The sequence below is a fragment of the Scardinius erythrophthalmus genome (genome assembly GCF_964197995.2).
Source record: "Scardinius erythrophthalmus genome assembly, chromosome: 18".
Lineage (NCBI taxonomy): Eukaryota > Metazoa > Chordata > Actinopteri > Cypriniformes > Leuciscidae > Scardinius > Scardinius erythrophthalmus.
The window spans coordinates 11,416,469-11,430,693 of NC_138238.1; the positions used below are offsets into that span (position 1 = coordinate 11,416,469).

The 14,225-nt window shown below is 34.9% G+C and overlaps 2 protein-coding genes across 2 annotated transcripts; both read left to right on the forward strand.

Moving 5' to 3' along the window:
• The first annotated feature begins 61 nt into the window (after positions 1-61).
• LOC308706733 (pleckstrin homology domain-containing family S member 1-like) lies at positions 62-4,532 on the forward strand. Its single transcript, XM_081392545.1, has 8 exons — positions 62-1,442; positions 1,524-1,618; positions 1,717-1,832; positions 2,195-2,329; positions 2,848-2,923; positions 3,038-3,091; positions 3,513-3,614; positions 3,701-4,532. The coding sequence occupies exons 1-8, from the start codon at positions 1,436-1,438 to the stop codon at positions 3,704-3,706; spliced, it is 591 nt and encodes a 196-aa protein (XP_081248671.1). The 5' UTR covers positions 62-1,435; the 3' UTR covers positions 3,707-4,532.
• A 3,594-nt stretch (positions 4,533-8,126) lies between these two features.
• Positions 8,127-11,690, forward strand: LOC308706862 (pleckstrin homology domain-containing family S member 1-like; the record flags this gene model as incomplete). Its single annotated transcript, XM_081392728.1, has 11 exons — positions 8,127-8,195; positions 8,304-8,419; positions 8,495-8,647; positions 9,064-9,142; positions 9,428-9,541; positions 9,635-9,723; positions 9,833-9,889; positions 10,355-10,429; positions 11,178-11,270; positions 11,408-11,540; positions 11,622-11,690. 11 exons carry the CDS (start codon positions 8,127-8,129, stop codon positions 11,688-11,690), a joined length of 1,047 nt encoding a protein of 348 aa, XP_081248854.1.
• Positions 11,691-14,225: the final 2,535 nt, after the last annotated feature.

Below are 14,225 nucleotides of genomic sequence, written 5' to 3' on the forward strand. Positions count from 1 at the left end.
ACCAATGGCAGACGGGAGGTGTTCAGGGAACCTATTTGAATGTCTATGAGTGGTGAGAGAAGTGACTTCACCTTCAATGTCAGACTGTAAGTCTGGTAATAACATGCAATCTGTGCCAATAATGCATATTGCAGAGATAATTATTATAGGCTTTTGCATCTGAACTCTTCATATAGTCATGCTATTTGATTAGTGAGTACATAAAGTGAGTTTAAACTTGACAATAGTGGCATTGGTGTTTCTTGTAGGCTACTTCTTTCTACTTTCTATTTGTTGTCCAAGTACATAACTAAATATGTTTAAATCACCGCCTTCCTTGTGACATCACTTCTAAGGATTCTCACCTTGGCGTAAACTTCCTCATATATTTTAACTACATGTTGTGTTCTCACAGACAGGAAGCATCTATATCAGGTACAGAAACTGTAATTTTCTTCAGTCATATAATAATACTACAATAATAATTTTGTATAACATTACTTGCATAATTTTGATTGCTGTAGCAGAAGAGGTAAAGCTAAGAAATTGTGCTGTCTGATTTACATAATGTAAGCAAAGGCAGCATCAATGATAGTGAGTTAAATCAAAAGTATTTATTTATTAATATACCACCTGAATAAATATTTCAAAGAAAACTATATTTAGGTCAGGAATAGTTTTCTGTCTTTGTGTGTGTGTGTGCGTGTGTGCGTGCGTGTGTGTGTATGTGTGTGTGTGTGTGTGTGTGTGTGTGTGTGCGTGCGTGCGTGCGTGTGTGTGTGTGTGTGTGTGTGTGTGTGTGTCTGTGTCTGTGTGTGTCCTAGTAAACCCTACATTATGGGGACAAAATGTCCCCACAAAGATGGCAATATCTGAAATCCCAAAACAGCTTATAAATCATTCTAAGTCATGTTTTTTTTTTGAAAATGAAAAAATGCAGAAAGTTTTCTGTGATGGGTAGGTTTAGGGATAGGGTTAGTGTACGGGGATAGAATATACAGTTTGTACAGTATAAAAATCATTATGTCTATGGAAAGTCCCCATAAAACATGAAAACACGTGTGTGTGTGTGTGTGTGTGTGTGTGTGTGTGTGTGTGTGTGTGTGTATTTGTTTCCTTGTTTGTGCTGCTTACAATGATATCTATTGTTCGACTTAGTTTACACGGTCACTAACAGACTAGTATGTTTTTGAGGATTGCTAATATCTTAAAGAAATGTCCATCATGTGCAAACACAGATCGATGTGCTTACTGTCACACATCCTATTGTAGTCTCAGATCATGTGGATGTGGCTTTGGAGGCCCGGTCCTAACCATGTAATTGTTCCATTAAAGAACATCTTGAATTTCAAACATTTGGCACTTGAAATCATTCATAATGCTGAATATGCTAAAGTAACAACAACTTGTTCTGTTCCTATACTCACAGCATTCCACTACTCACCAAAACTGTACAATGGCAGGTATGTTCTTTTAAATGTCTCTAATTGACATTATTTTCATAACATATGGCTTAGTTTTAAATAGATTCTTTGTCTCTGCAGATAAAAACTATCAATTTTACATACATGGTGCCGAGGAGAAAACGTGTTCTGGATATCTTTACAAATCTCCCCCAGAGAATCAGTTCAAGTCTCAGGTACGTTTCTCTGGAAAAGAAGCAGAACAGGTTTTATAGTGCATTAATGGGAGACTCCCTTTGCTAATTTCTCTCATCCTGTATATATTTTTTTGCAGAAATCATGGAAACGGAGGTTTTTTGTTCTTCTAAAGTACAGTAACAACATATGCAAGCTTAAGTACTATAAAAATGAAGAGATGAGCAAACCACTTGGAGACATTGACTTGTCTAAGTATGTTCAATAATTGTACGCACTGATCCACCTCATCAGATCATAAACCTGTCTGTCAACCACCCAGAATACCTTAGCAACAATCTATCTTATCTATTAAACATCATACACTGTAAAAAAAGTATGATCAATAAGTTATGACGACATGTTTTTACATTGCTTTATCTCACCAAAAAAAAGTTAAGCAATTTTCAACTTTCAACTAAATTTTTAAGGTGAGTTTAATGTAATTTAAGTTGAAATGACTGAAACATCCAAGTTGATTGTACGTAATTTAACTTAATTTCTTGACAAACTTTCCTCACACAATTACTATTGTACAGTAAGCCTGCAGCTCTTCTGTTTTTCTGCCTGCCCTGCAGGATCACATTCATGTTCTTGAACCCCGAGATGGATAATAAGTGGAACTGGATCCAAAACCATTTCAGATGTTCTCCTTCATGCGTATTGTTTATTAGAGTACCAGAAAGAGACTTCTTCCTTATTGGAGAAAACAGGTTTGTCCTGAATGTGTTTGCTTTGTTCAATGGCAGTGATTTATTGTTGTTCTTTTTGTAGTAAATTGAGTGAAAATATTTATGGTAACACTTTAGTTTATGGTCCAATTGTCACTATGAACTAGTTGTTTATAAGCATGCATATTACTAGGATATTGGCTGTTTATTAGTACTTATAAAGCACATTAATGCCTTATTCTGCATGATCATATTCTACATCCCTAATCCTACCCAATTCCTAAACTTAACAACTACCTTACTAACTATTAATAAGCAGTAATAATTGAGGCAAAAGTCGTAGTTAATAGCGAGAATTTGACCCTAATCTAAAGTGTGACCATATTAACGTGCCTAAGACTTTTGCACAGAACTGTATATATCTTTATGATAAATCTAGAGATGACTTTTACAGAAACATATTACTTTTTGTAATTTCTATTGTTTTAAAAAATAATCATGATATGATTAGACTATTTTTAAATAGTCTCTGAATGATGCAATATAACATATTTGTGCAGTTGGGAGATGGAAAAATGGTTCACTGCTTTATATGACATCTTAAATGATCGTCCACACAGACTGTTGGATCCCAAGGTAATGTTTTTACTTTTCTGACTTAAAAATGCATGCATTTCATACATAATTGTGCATGGTGTGCAAAATATTTTCTTTTAGTTGAATAATCTGAATTAAACATCTGTCACGCAGACATTTGGGTCGAATAGACACATCAGGGAACTTCCACAATCAGAAAACGAGCAGGTATATTAGCACATGGAAGGGGCTGTCTGCTAAATATAGGTCTGGTTTGTGGCCAACCGGTATTTCAGGTTTTATGATCCTTAATGATAATAATAAGTCTTTAGAACTTGCTCTTTTTTTGAGAATATTTTTTTTATCACCTGAGGAGAGTGGCACAGTTAAGTCTCAATAAATGTAAATCAAGATAAGAATGAGAGATCAACATAATCAGTGTGGCTCTCATTTCTGCAACCCATACTGATTATATCAAACAAGCTGAAAAAAAAAAAAAAAAGATTTGCTAATTTTAGAAAAATTGCTTGTTGTAATGGGATTTGTTTAACCCTTTGCTTTGAGAGTTCACTCCACTTATTCTGATTATTAATGTACTTAATTTGCAGCTGTTCAATAATCTAATGATATCATATTGTGTTAATGACAGGAAGTTGAGTGGGGTCATACAACATATGTTACACATGAGCTGCCATCACATGTGACCCACGAGCCCATATATGCTTCTCCTGCAACATTCAAAAGTAATCAGGTAGATGCATGCAAACAACATAAGAAGTAATACAAACATATACTCACAAATATACTTATAGTTTCACTCTTTTTTGCCCGAGACAGAATTGAGAACAGAAACGAACCGCGAAGATAACGACACAGATGAATTGTCAGAATGAGTGCAGTATACTCATGCAGGCTTCATCCTAAACTCCAGCTTCTTTACCTGTTGTTACTGAGTGCTAGTTGTCATAACTGAATTTAAGATATATTTGTTGTTTTATTTTCACAGTTCAAGTAGTTTGTTGAAAGTAAGGTTGAACAGGATTCTTATATGCTAAATCATATTTTGTTTCACTGACTTGCACTAAACCAAAGCAAAATGAATGTTTTTATAATAGTTTTGCATTGGGAACCTCAATTGATATTGATGATGATATGAACTGCACAAAATCAATATGATTAAAGCAAATGACCAAAAGTCAATTATATTAGAACAAGGCAGCTTATTTTCAAAAAGACCAGAACAATACTTCAGTAAAGAAATTTGTGCAGCTATGTACTGTGTAAATATAGGCTTCTAAATGTATATTTAAATATTACGTTTTAAACCACGTTATATGAAGATATAATATTACTCAAATGCATGTTCTAATAAACATTCATCTTGAAGTGAAATGTACAGAAAATGAAATGTAAATGTATGATCTGTTTTAACATGCACGCATTTGATTAAAACTATATTGTGTGTGATTTCAATGTCAATATTTTTCAATATTTAAATGTACAAGATTTCTGGTATTCATTTTCTTTCATTTACTTTTGTTTCATACCCTGAAATTACAGTTTTTATGTTACTCTGTAAACTCAGTGTATTGCTTTTGTTTAATTCTGTATTTTGTATTGTACTATGCAGCCTGTTGAAGGTTTCTTAAGATAAAAACTTTGTTTACTATACAGGTGCTGGTCATACAATTAGAATATCATCAAAAAGTTGATTTATTTCAAGAATTCAACTTAACAGGTGAAACTAATATATTATATAGACCCATCACATGCAAAGTGAGATATTTCAAGCCTTTATTTGTTATAATTTTGATGATTATTGCTTGCAGCTTATGAAACCCACGAAATCAAAACCCCAGAAAATTAGAATATTACATGAAATACTGTATTACACACAGTAATTATACAGTAATACCATGGTCATTGAACCAGGTTTTGGTTCTTTTGGCAGTGTGGGCAGGTGCAAATCCTGCTGGAAAATGAAGGAAGCCTGAAGTGTTCTGAAAATGTCCTGGTAGACAGCGTCGACCGTAAAAGTCAAATTTACGACAGTTTTACGTTTTACGGCAGTGATAACAAACACTCATTGGCCCTGTCCCACATGGCACACTTATGCACTTTTGGTCTTGTGGACTTACAATGGCTGCGGCATTGAGTTCATGAGACCGTAGGGTATCCCATTTGTCATTTTAGGCCTCAGAAGGGTGCTCGCGAGCGCACCCTTTGCGGTCCATATGTGCCCTCGATGCACACTTATGCAGGCTCCGCAGCAGACTTCATCCCGACAGTCAAAGCGGCATCACGTCACGAAAGTGCGGACTCGTAGGAAGACCACGAGTGCTTAGGGTGCCATTTGGGACAGGGCCATTGGCTCTCTTGACATGCCATGTTTCAAGTGATGTGCCTGGCTAAATCCATAAACATCATCTAAACCCTCAATCACTATTCCCTACATTAGTCCACTAATACATTTCACTTGAAGGAGTGAATGAAAACGAGGAAGTGAATTCAGACAGCCGTTGAGTGTACATCAGTTGTACACTTGTTATTGCGGTGCAATGTGGGATAGAATGAGTGCATTCAATAATATCCACTAAGGTGTCAGACACCACAACAAATGGATGTCCCTTCAAATTATGACCTATTTGATGGTATGGGGGCGATTTCGGATTCAGCCCGTGTTACATTTAAAAGATGAATTACTCACATCCTAATGTTATTTTATGATACTCACAGCATACACAACAACTGAATATGAATGGATGCATGCAAATACTGAATTTAACCCAAGAAAGATAAAATATAAAAAAACAAGGCAACCAGTTGTATTCAACAATACTTATATATCCAGTACCTTATATATAATATATCCAAAATAACTTTCAGTGAGGTGCTAGATAAGTTATTCCTTGAATGAGCAGTCTTCATAGAAATAATCTGATCTTCTGCAGGGTGGGAAATATTGCAGAATTCCAGTAATTTCATCAATTTACCAGCGAGTGTGCAGAAACACAAATGAATGGGATTCAATATGCTATTGCTGGAACTATTGGTTGTTTGGAACTATTGGTTGATCCGACACGCACTAGGCTTGTTTGAGATGCGCCTCGCCTCGCCTGAAATGTAGTCGAGAGTAGGCGGCTGCAGTGAGGGGAGGAGTGAAAAAAGCGCAGGCAAGCCGGACAGTTCTCTCTTCTCGCAGTGGATCTGACAGCTGTGAGATCAAAGACGGATATCGCGGGATTCACGCTCGTGCACAGTGTTGCTAATAAACTGGATGGAATTTAAGTTTTCTGTTGCTTTTATATGAAAATAAATATAATGAACAAGACACCCAAAGTAGCCTACTTATTTAATTCCATTCCAAATACATGTTTATCAGTCTTTTTTTCTTTAATACAGACGTGTGTTTTTTTTTTCTTTTCTTTTTATAAAAAATACATTGCATAATCCAGATCGCACTGTTAGATAGTTTGGGAATATTCACACATACATAAAACATGATATCAGAGTTTTAAAATCAAACATGTTAAAAGAGAACAATACATCACGGTTGTTTAAACCAATGAACATCAAGCTGTGTCGTCAGTAAGTCGTTTCCCATCATGCTTTTGATCAGCGCAGTCGGTGGAGAGCAACTGCGCTCGACTGCAGAATCCGACAGGTGTGCCTTGCGCTCGCGAGAGATTTTTGACATACGTCAGCATGACATCAGAGCAAGGCGGGCCGCACTCGGACACATTTCTAACCGGCATGCATCTCGCGCTGATCACCGGTGATCGATTCTGCGCAGATTTTGCTCATCTCAAACAAGCCTATTACTTCAGCATTCTTCAATTCCAATGGACGCCTATGGGAGTGTCGTAACTCTGTTTTCAGCAGCACTATATTATATGTTTCAGCATTATTGTTACACAAAGACTAGAATGGTGCATTCTATGCATATTTCAATGCATTTTTATGCCAGAAACAAGCTAAGTGCAACAATGAAAAAAACTATCACTTGCACACCCCTTATGTACACTAATCAATGACACAATTTAGTTCAATCTTGGTTTAATCTTAACATACTCAGGGACCCTTCACATAGACTCCTATTATAATTTTTTTTTTTTACTTTCATTAAAAGTATTAGCGTTATTGCATGCATATTAGATCATTTGTTAATGTTCATTCAAATAGTTAGAAATGTCATGCCATGGTATTTCTGTTTGTAATATATAGTTTGTGCTTAGAGTACAACACATTTATTTAACCCTAAAAAAAATACAACAAATTCCATCAATCACCCCCAACCCCCTAACAAGTCAAAAGTATGCTACACTTGGAAAAAACCTAGGTAAAATGGTGGAGGAAAGACAATAATTCATATTTACTGAAATCCAATTATCAAGAATTTCCCCTAAAATCCCCAGCAGCATGCAGAGAAATGAGGAATGATTGTATGGTAACTTATTAATTGACCTGCATTCCTAAAGGGAAGCTTCTAACCACATAAATTACAATCTGATAAATGGAAAAGTGCCAGGTTTCAGTGAATATTTGTACATATTTCCAGTCATAGCTTACTGTAATTGCTTCAGAAGCCAAATTTGTTTTTGTAGTTTCAAGTTTCCCACAATTCATCAAAGCCATATGAATACCTAGTTTGTCTGGTAATTTCCACAAACTAATGACCGACTCAATCAAAAGGGAGGGACTTTTAAACCTGAGATGACCAAACTCCTCCTGTTACCAGAATAACTCTCTGGAAGAAACAAAAGGCCTCGAGCTTCCTCCTAATCTGCCTTCATAACACACACGTTGAGAGAGCTGACTTTTAGAGGACACTATTTTTACAGAGGCACAAGGTAAGACAATACTATTGTAGAATATGGATGATTCTGCTTTGTGATGCTTGTATAGAAATAATGCTGATACTATTCATAACATATAATGAATGAAACATGATGGAGGGTTAATTTCCATTGCATTTTAATTAGTCTTCACTGGATATTAGTTTTATTTTACAAAATCATAAATGTTGTTTGCATCTGATTGTATTTGATGTCAGTGCTTACAGTAAAATTATTTCACATCTATTTTAGCAACAACATGAGCAAGTCCAATAAAAATAAAAGACTAAAATCATTTAGTAAAATGTTATAATCAATAATTTAATGACAAATTAAATTGAGTGGTAGGCTATCTATGTGTTTAATGTTAATCGGTTTTATTCACGTTTCTGCAGCAGCAGCTGCAAAGTTTTATAAAAGAAGCAGCAATGGTGGAGGAAGTGTACACTGGATTTCTGCACAAGTCTCCTGCTCAACCAGCCTTATTAAAAACCTTCGTACGTCTCATATTGCATTTCAACTTGAAATTGAAATATCTGCAGTCTGTCAAAGACAGTTTCTCTGTTCATGAAACTTAACAGTTTTACCTGGTATATCTGCCACAGAAATCATGGAAGCGCCGTTTCTTTGTGCTCTCCAAGATGGGCGAAGACGCCTACCATCTGACATATTATACAAACGAAAAGAGAGACAAACCTCTGGGAAAGATAGACCTTTCTAAGTAAGGAAAATACTATCCCACTCAAAAATAAACAGTATTTTCACACTATAATGAGAAATTCTTACTGTTTTAAAGGATCATCTTGATGTTTACTGGCCTAGAGACACATCAGATGCGGGACTGGATTCAGAAACACTTCAAGTGTCCTCCATCCTCTGTGCTGTTCTTGAGGGTGGAAGACAACACACACAAAAACAGCAGAGACTATTTTCTTATTGGCGAAGACAGGTTTGCAACCATCATTTTGACCATATCTCTCATTGTCACACCATAGTTCCATGAAAGCCAGTACACAAAGAGAAAGTATACACATTTAAAATTGAGTCATACAAAATAAGTCAACAAAGCTTTACTGGCATGACTGTTTGTGTTTACAATATCGCAAAAGCATATATAGCATTCAAACATTAAAATAGACAATACAGAAAATATATATGGAATAAACAAAGAGATGCATGAAGTCAAACGAAAAGACAGTAAGAAAGAGAAGAAGTCTGAGTTAAGCAGTAGCTTAATCATTCTACTTCTAAAGTTATATACTGCAAACATAATTCTAGAAATTGTTTCATTTAAACTTTAATTTCTCATTTTAAAACAACTGATGATGATTTTTCAAAACAGTAAATGTTTTCTGGTGTTTTCAGTGATGATGTGGAAGGTTGGTACAAAGCCCTGAAGACCCAGAAATCAAATAAACGGAGACATACATTTGACACACTTGAGGTAAACATTAAAAAATGTCTCTCTCTCTTCTCTCTCTCTATCTTTACACACATGTATGTATATATAAATTACCAGTCATAATATTGTTATAACTTTATATAATTTTTTGTTTGTTGTTGTTTTGTTTAGAAATTCATGTTGGCATAATTTATTTATTTTCAAGCATTTAAGCATTCAAGTGTTTTGATCATTGTTTTTTTACATTCCAAGAAAAAAAAATCTAAGGGTGTCAAAACTTTTGAGAGGTTGTGCATGCTCACATACAGTACTTACCTCTTTCCACAGGACAGCAGATTTAGATCAGATTTAGAGAAGTGTCCAGAACCAAAGGTTGAAGATCAGTCTGATTATGACTATCCTCGCAAGTTCAGCGAGCCTCCAGTACCAGCAGCGCGCAAGGTTTTGCACATTTACATGTTTCTTCAACATACTGTATGCACACAAATGCTTTTAAACTTCCATATGACAAAAACTCAAACTTCTATTTGACAGATTTCAGTTAACAAGGATAAAGATGAGAAGGATGGGAAACAGGATGAATCTCCAAAAGAAAAAAATGAATACATGCACATGGCATCAGTGTAGGTGTTTTCCCCTTAACTGGCCTAGTGAAATGTGAAATGTGCTCTGCTGATAAAATACAATTTTCTGAGAGACATTTAATTATATTCTGTGTTTTTTCCTGATTAGGCAAAAGGCGCTGGAAGATGTCCAACAGGAGGCGGACACTGCATGGATACAGACAAAGTAATTTTGAAGTCTTTGATTCACCTCATGACATTACACTATTGTGTTAGTTGTGCAAGATACAGTAAATTGAGTGTGTGTTGCCGTCTGACACATACTGTAGTAATGTGCTCATGAAGTTCATTCCCCTGAGCCTCAGATGTTACACATAGATGTAATTCTTCATTTATTTAAAGACTAGGCTACAAAACAACTCTTATCTTAGCGTTGCTGAACATTCTGTTTTGTTGTTTGGAAATGTCCAGTCTTGCTGAACAGGTCTGATCATGGATGAATGCTAAGTTTTAGCATTGTTTTAGCATCTTGATACTTGAGAGAAGCAATAATCTCTAACTAGAACGATTAAGCAACCATCGTTCTGAGGCTGAGCCTTGTTTAACACTAAAATTATTTAGATTCATGATTCCCACTTGTTTAAAATACATAAAGTTAAACTCATTTTTATTATTATTTTGTCTTTTTTAGCACTTCCATTAATGGCCACGAGTTCTCTGCGTGCAATGGTGCAGTAAACCAGGATACAGACGATGAAAATAAACGGTACAGTTTGATTCTAATGCAGTTTTACTGACATCATGGCAGCTTTGAACTGTGTTTTTCTGCTGAATACGTCTGAATGATGTCATCGTTGTTTCACTTTCTTACCTTTTTCCTTAGAATGAGTACAGGTGAGATACGTTCTCTGCCTTGTCTCTTCAACTTAAATGGGAACTGTTCCTCTACTGAGCTGAATGAGGCCCCTTTAAACAACAGGTGATTTTTATCATTTTAGTTCACCCTTCTCCCCCATTAGTCCATTAGTTCAACACTAGAAATACAATTGGAGTATAATGCATAAAAGGAAACCCACTTTTTATTAGGTGTCTTTAAAAAAAAATATTAAATGTTAGGTACAGTGTACTTATTATGTTCATGCTGTATTGCAAAATACTTTTTCCGCTACTGAGGTGGGATACGGTTAAGGTCAGGGACAGGTTTGGTGATATGGATATAGGCTTAAGGGTGGTTTAAGGTGTATGAAAAGGGTAAACAGAGTAATTATAATGTAATTACATAAATTAATTACAGCTGTAATTACATGCAGGTATTTTGTAAATATAAGTACAACGTAAAAAAGATGTATGTACACAAGAAGTGCATTGTATCAAATGATTTGTTTAAATGTTAGTATACAATTATTTTAATTTCTTAGTTTCCTGGCTATTTGATTCTCAGCTATATTCAGCACTAAGGTTGTGAAAAATGTGGCATCTGTTTAATATTGTCAATGCATATTTCTATTCTGTAGTGAAATGCGAACACATGTTGAGAAGGAGATCTGCGTTAGTCAAAACAGTCTGAAAAACAGTCTGATCTTGAAACAGGAAGAAGGCAAACCATGGTACCACTCTCACTGATAAATAATTAGTTATTACAGTTGTATCCTAATAGAGAAAACATGAACATGAGTACAAAAGAACAACTTACATTGTATTATGTTTCTCAATGTTCTTTGTCTCTCATCCTTTTCCTCTCCAGTGTGTCTGAGTGTCGGCAGATTCAGGACTCACGTCTGTTCCATAAAGGGGATCAAATCCTGGCCTTCAATGACCTGCTAACAGACACAGTAGAAGAGATACAGACATACATAAGAAGACTGAGCAAGGACGAGGTAAGATGATGATTCCATTTGATGCTTTTCCATCACTACATTCAGAGCGCTATAAATAAATGTTACTGAAATTATCCTCAGGTAAAACTCACTATTCGGCGGTTTCTAGGATCCCAGCCTCTGCACTCTGAACCCTGCACATCAAACTGAGGACATGAAACTATCTTATGTGAATTCTCTTATCACAATTGAGTATTTAGAAATATTGTGCACTCCTAGTTTAAGGTCAAAGGGTCTGTTGGACATTAAAAGTAGAAGTGGAAATTAGGTTATCTATCTAAAGTACCTTGTCCTTTTGCTTGTACATTAATCATGTAAATATGCAAAACAATGTGAATTAATTGTTATATTCACTGACATCAAAATGCCACTGAGTGAAAGAAATTGAAAACATTTAGAGTGTATATATGCACATAAAACTGTATGAGTGGTAGTGGGTATATATTAGTTCATGTTTGAGATTCAGTCAAGTATTATTTTATTACAATTATGAAGGTTAATTCACTGTGAAAAATGTGCAGTTCTAAACTGTTCATGTATTTTAACATCTTTAAAGCTGCACTTTTTACATTTCTAATAGTATGAGATACTTTATATACTGTGTATATTCAACTTTTCTTTCATTATGCATTTCATTTTGAAAAGCATGTAATCAATGATGTATTGCTCCAAATCATTATACATTGATTTAAATGTTTCAGTCACTCTTTAGATTTATGATTACTGAAGATATAGACTACTTAATATATTGATGAATTATGCTGTACAAAAGCATGCATTTGCACATTGTTACACTGTGAATTGTTATTAAACTTGCATAACTCTTAACCCTTGATTGTGTGTGATTGTGTGTCACTTAAACTAGGGATTTAAATATTAGAGCTCAGAGATACAAGGGATAATCAATGGATTTGAATGATAAGTTGGATATATACACAAGATTGTGCATTGCAAAGTAAAATAAAGATTGTTCAATATATTAAGCATTTTGATTATAAAAGTTTCTTATGTTAAAATCTTTGCTTATACTGTAAAATGTTCCAATTTATCCTCAAAATCAATTTATCTGTATCAATGCATTCAAATGCAAGATGGGATAAATCAGTGCCAGCTCGGAGGTTCGCATGTATTTTTATGCCAGGAATAAGCAAAGTGCAACAATGAAAAACATTCTCACTTGCACAGCCCTTCCCTTACAAATGTACACTAATCAATAACACAATTTAGTTTAATCTTTGTTCAATCTTTACATTCTCAGGGACCCTTCACCCAGACTCCTATTATAAAAATAAATCTAGATTATCATGTTCTTCAGTAGTTGTGGAACTCCAGTAAGTCGGCTGTCAAGACTATCTTATTCACTTTAATCATTGGATGAATTTATTATTTTCTCTTTAATATAGATGATGCTGTCATTAATATATTAGTCATGACAAAAAAAAAAAAAGACATCCGATCTATTTTTCCATGCGTCTGCTATGAAACCAATTATAATGTTACCTAGCTTGTTTGGTGGCTTGTTTAATAGTAGCTTGTTGGATAGTAAGTCACCCACTACAACTAACACAGCGATACGCACTATGTGTGAACTGATACTAGGCTAATATTGTAGATCTACCGGTGTGTTGGGATTTGCTCAATATGATGTTAAGTAGCAGATCAGTGGTCTTGTCTGTCCCAGACGAAACCTAATATACTATGTGGGGGACACAAGATAATTTAATAATTATAATATGACCACATGGTGAACCTACCTAACTCATATTTAAACAAATATCCCTTTGTGTAAGGTACAAGTACAATTTTGGCTGTATTATTAGTGTCCCCATCAAAAATTACTCTTTGTTAGTATTCCCCCCTTCTGTTAGATGAAATTTACTCCAAATTTAACCCCAAAATGGGGTGAAATCCTTTACTCAGATACTTCCCCTCAAGTTGATTACAAACCTGTATGAATTTCTTTCTTTTACTGAACACAAAAGAACATATTGATGGGTCTCTTTTTTTTATGCTTTTGCATTTCTAGGGGAAACCAGGAGCTTCTAACCACAAAAATCACTATATTCTGATAAATTGGAAAAGTGTCGGGTTTCAGTGTATATTTGTACATATTTCCAGTTACAGTTTCCGGCATATGCTCAGAAGCTAATTTCTTTTTGTAGTACAGTATAAAGTTTTCCACAATACCACAAAGCCATTATGATTGTCTTGTGGTAATTTCCACAAACTAATAACTCAATCAAAAGGGAGGGACCTTGAAACCTGAGCTTACATATGACCAGAAACTCCTCCTGTTACCAGAATAACTCTCTGGAAGAAATAAAAAGCCTCGAGCTTCCTCCTAATCTGCCATCATAACAGGCACGTTGAGAGAGCTGAATAACTTTTCAGAGGACACTATTTTTACCGACACACAAGGTAAGACAATAATATTATAGAATATGGCTACTGATATGATGATTCTGCTTTGTGATGCTTGTATAGAAATAATGCTGATACTATTCATAACATATTATGAATGAAACATGGAGGGTTCATTTCCATTGAATTTCATTTAGTTTTGTAGTGACTTTTCACTGAATATATATATATTACAAAATCATAAATGTTTTTTCAAATATGATTGCATCTGATGTCAGTGCTTACAGTAAAACAACTTAAACATTTCACATCTATTTTAGCACA

What these genes read in the sequence shown, in the direction of transcription:
- LOC308706733 (XM_081392545.1), top strand. An exon ending in GGAGACATTGACTTGTCTAA is followed by an intron (nt 1,833 to 2,194) that starts GTATGTTCAATA and finishes CCTGCCCTGCAG; the next exon opens with GATCACATTCATGTTCTTGA. An exon ending in ACAGACTGTTGGATCCCAAG is followed by an intron (nt 2,924 to 3,037) that starts GTAATGTTTTTA and finishes TCTGTCACGCAG; the next exon opens with ACATTTGGGTCGAATAGACA.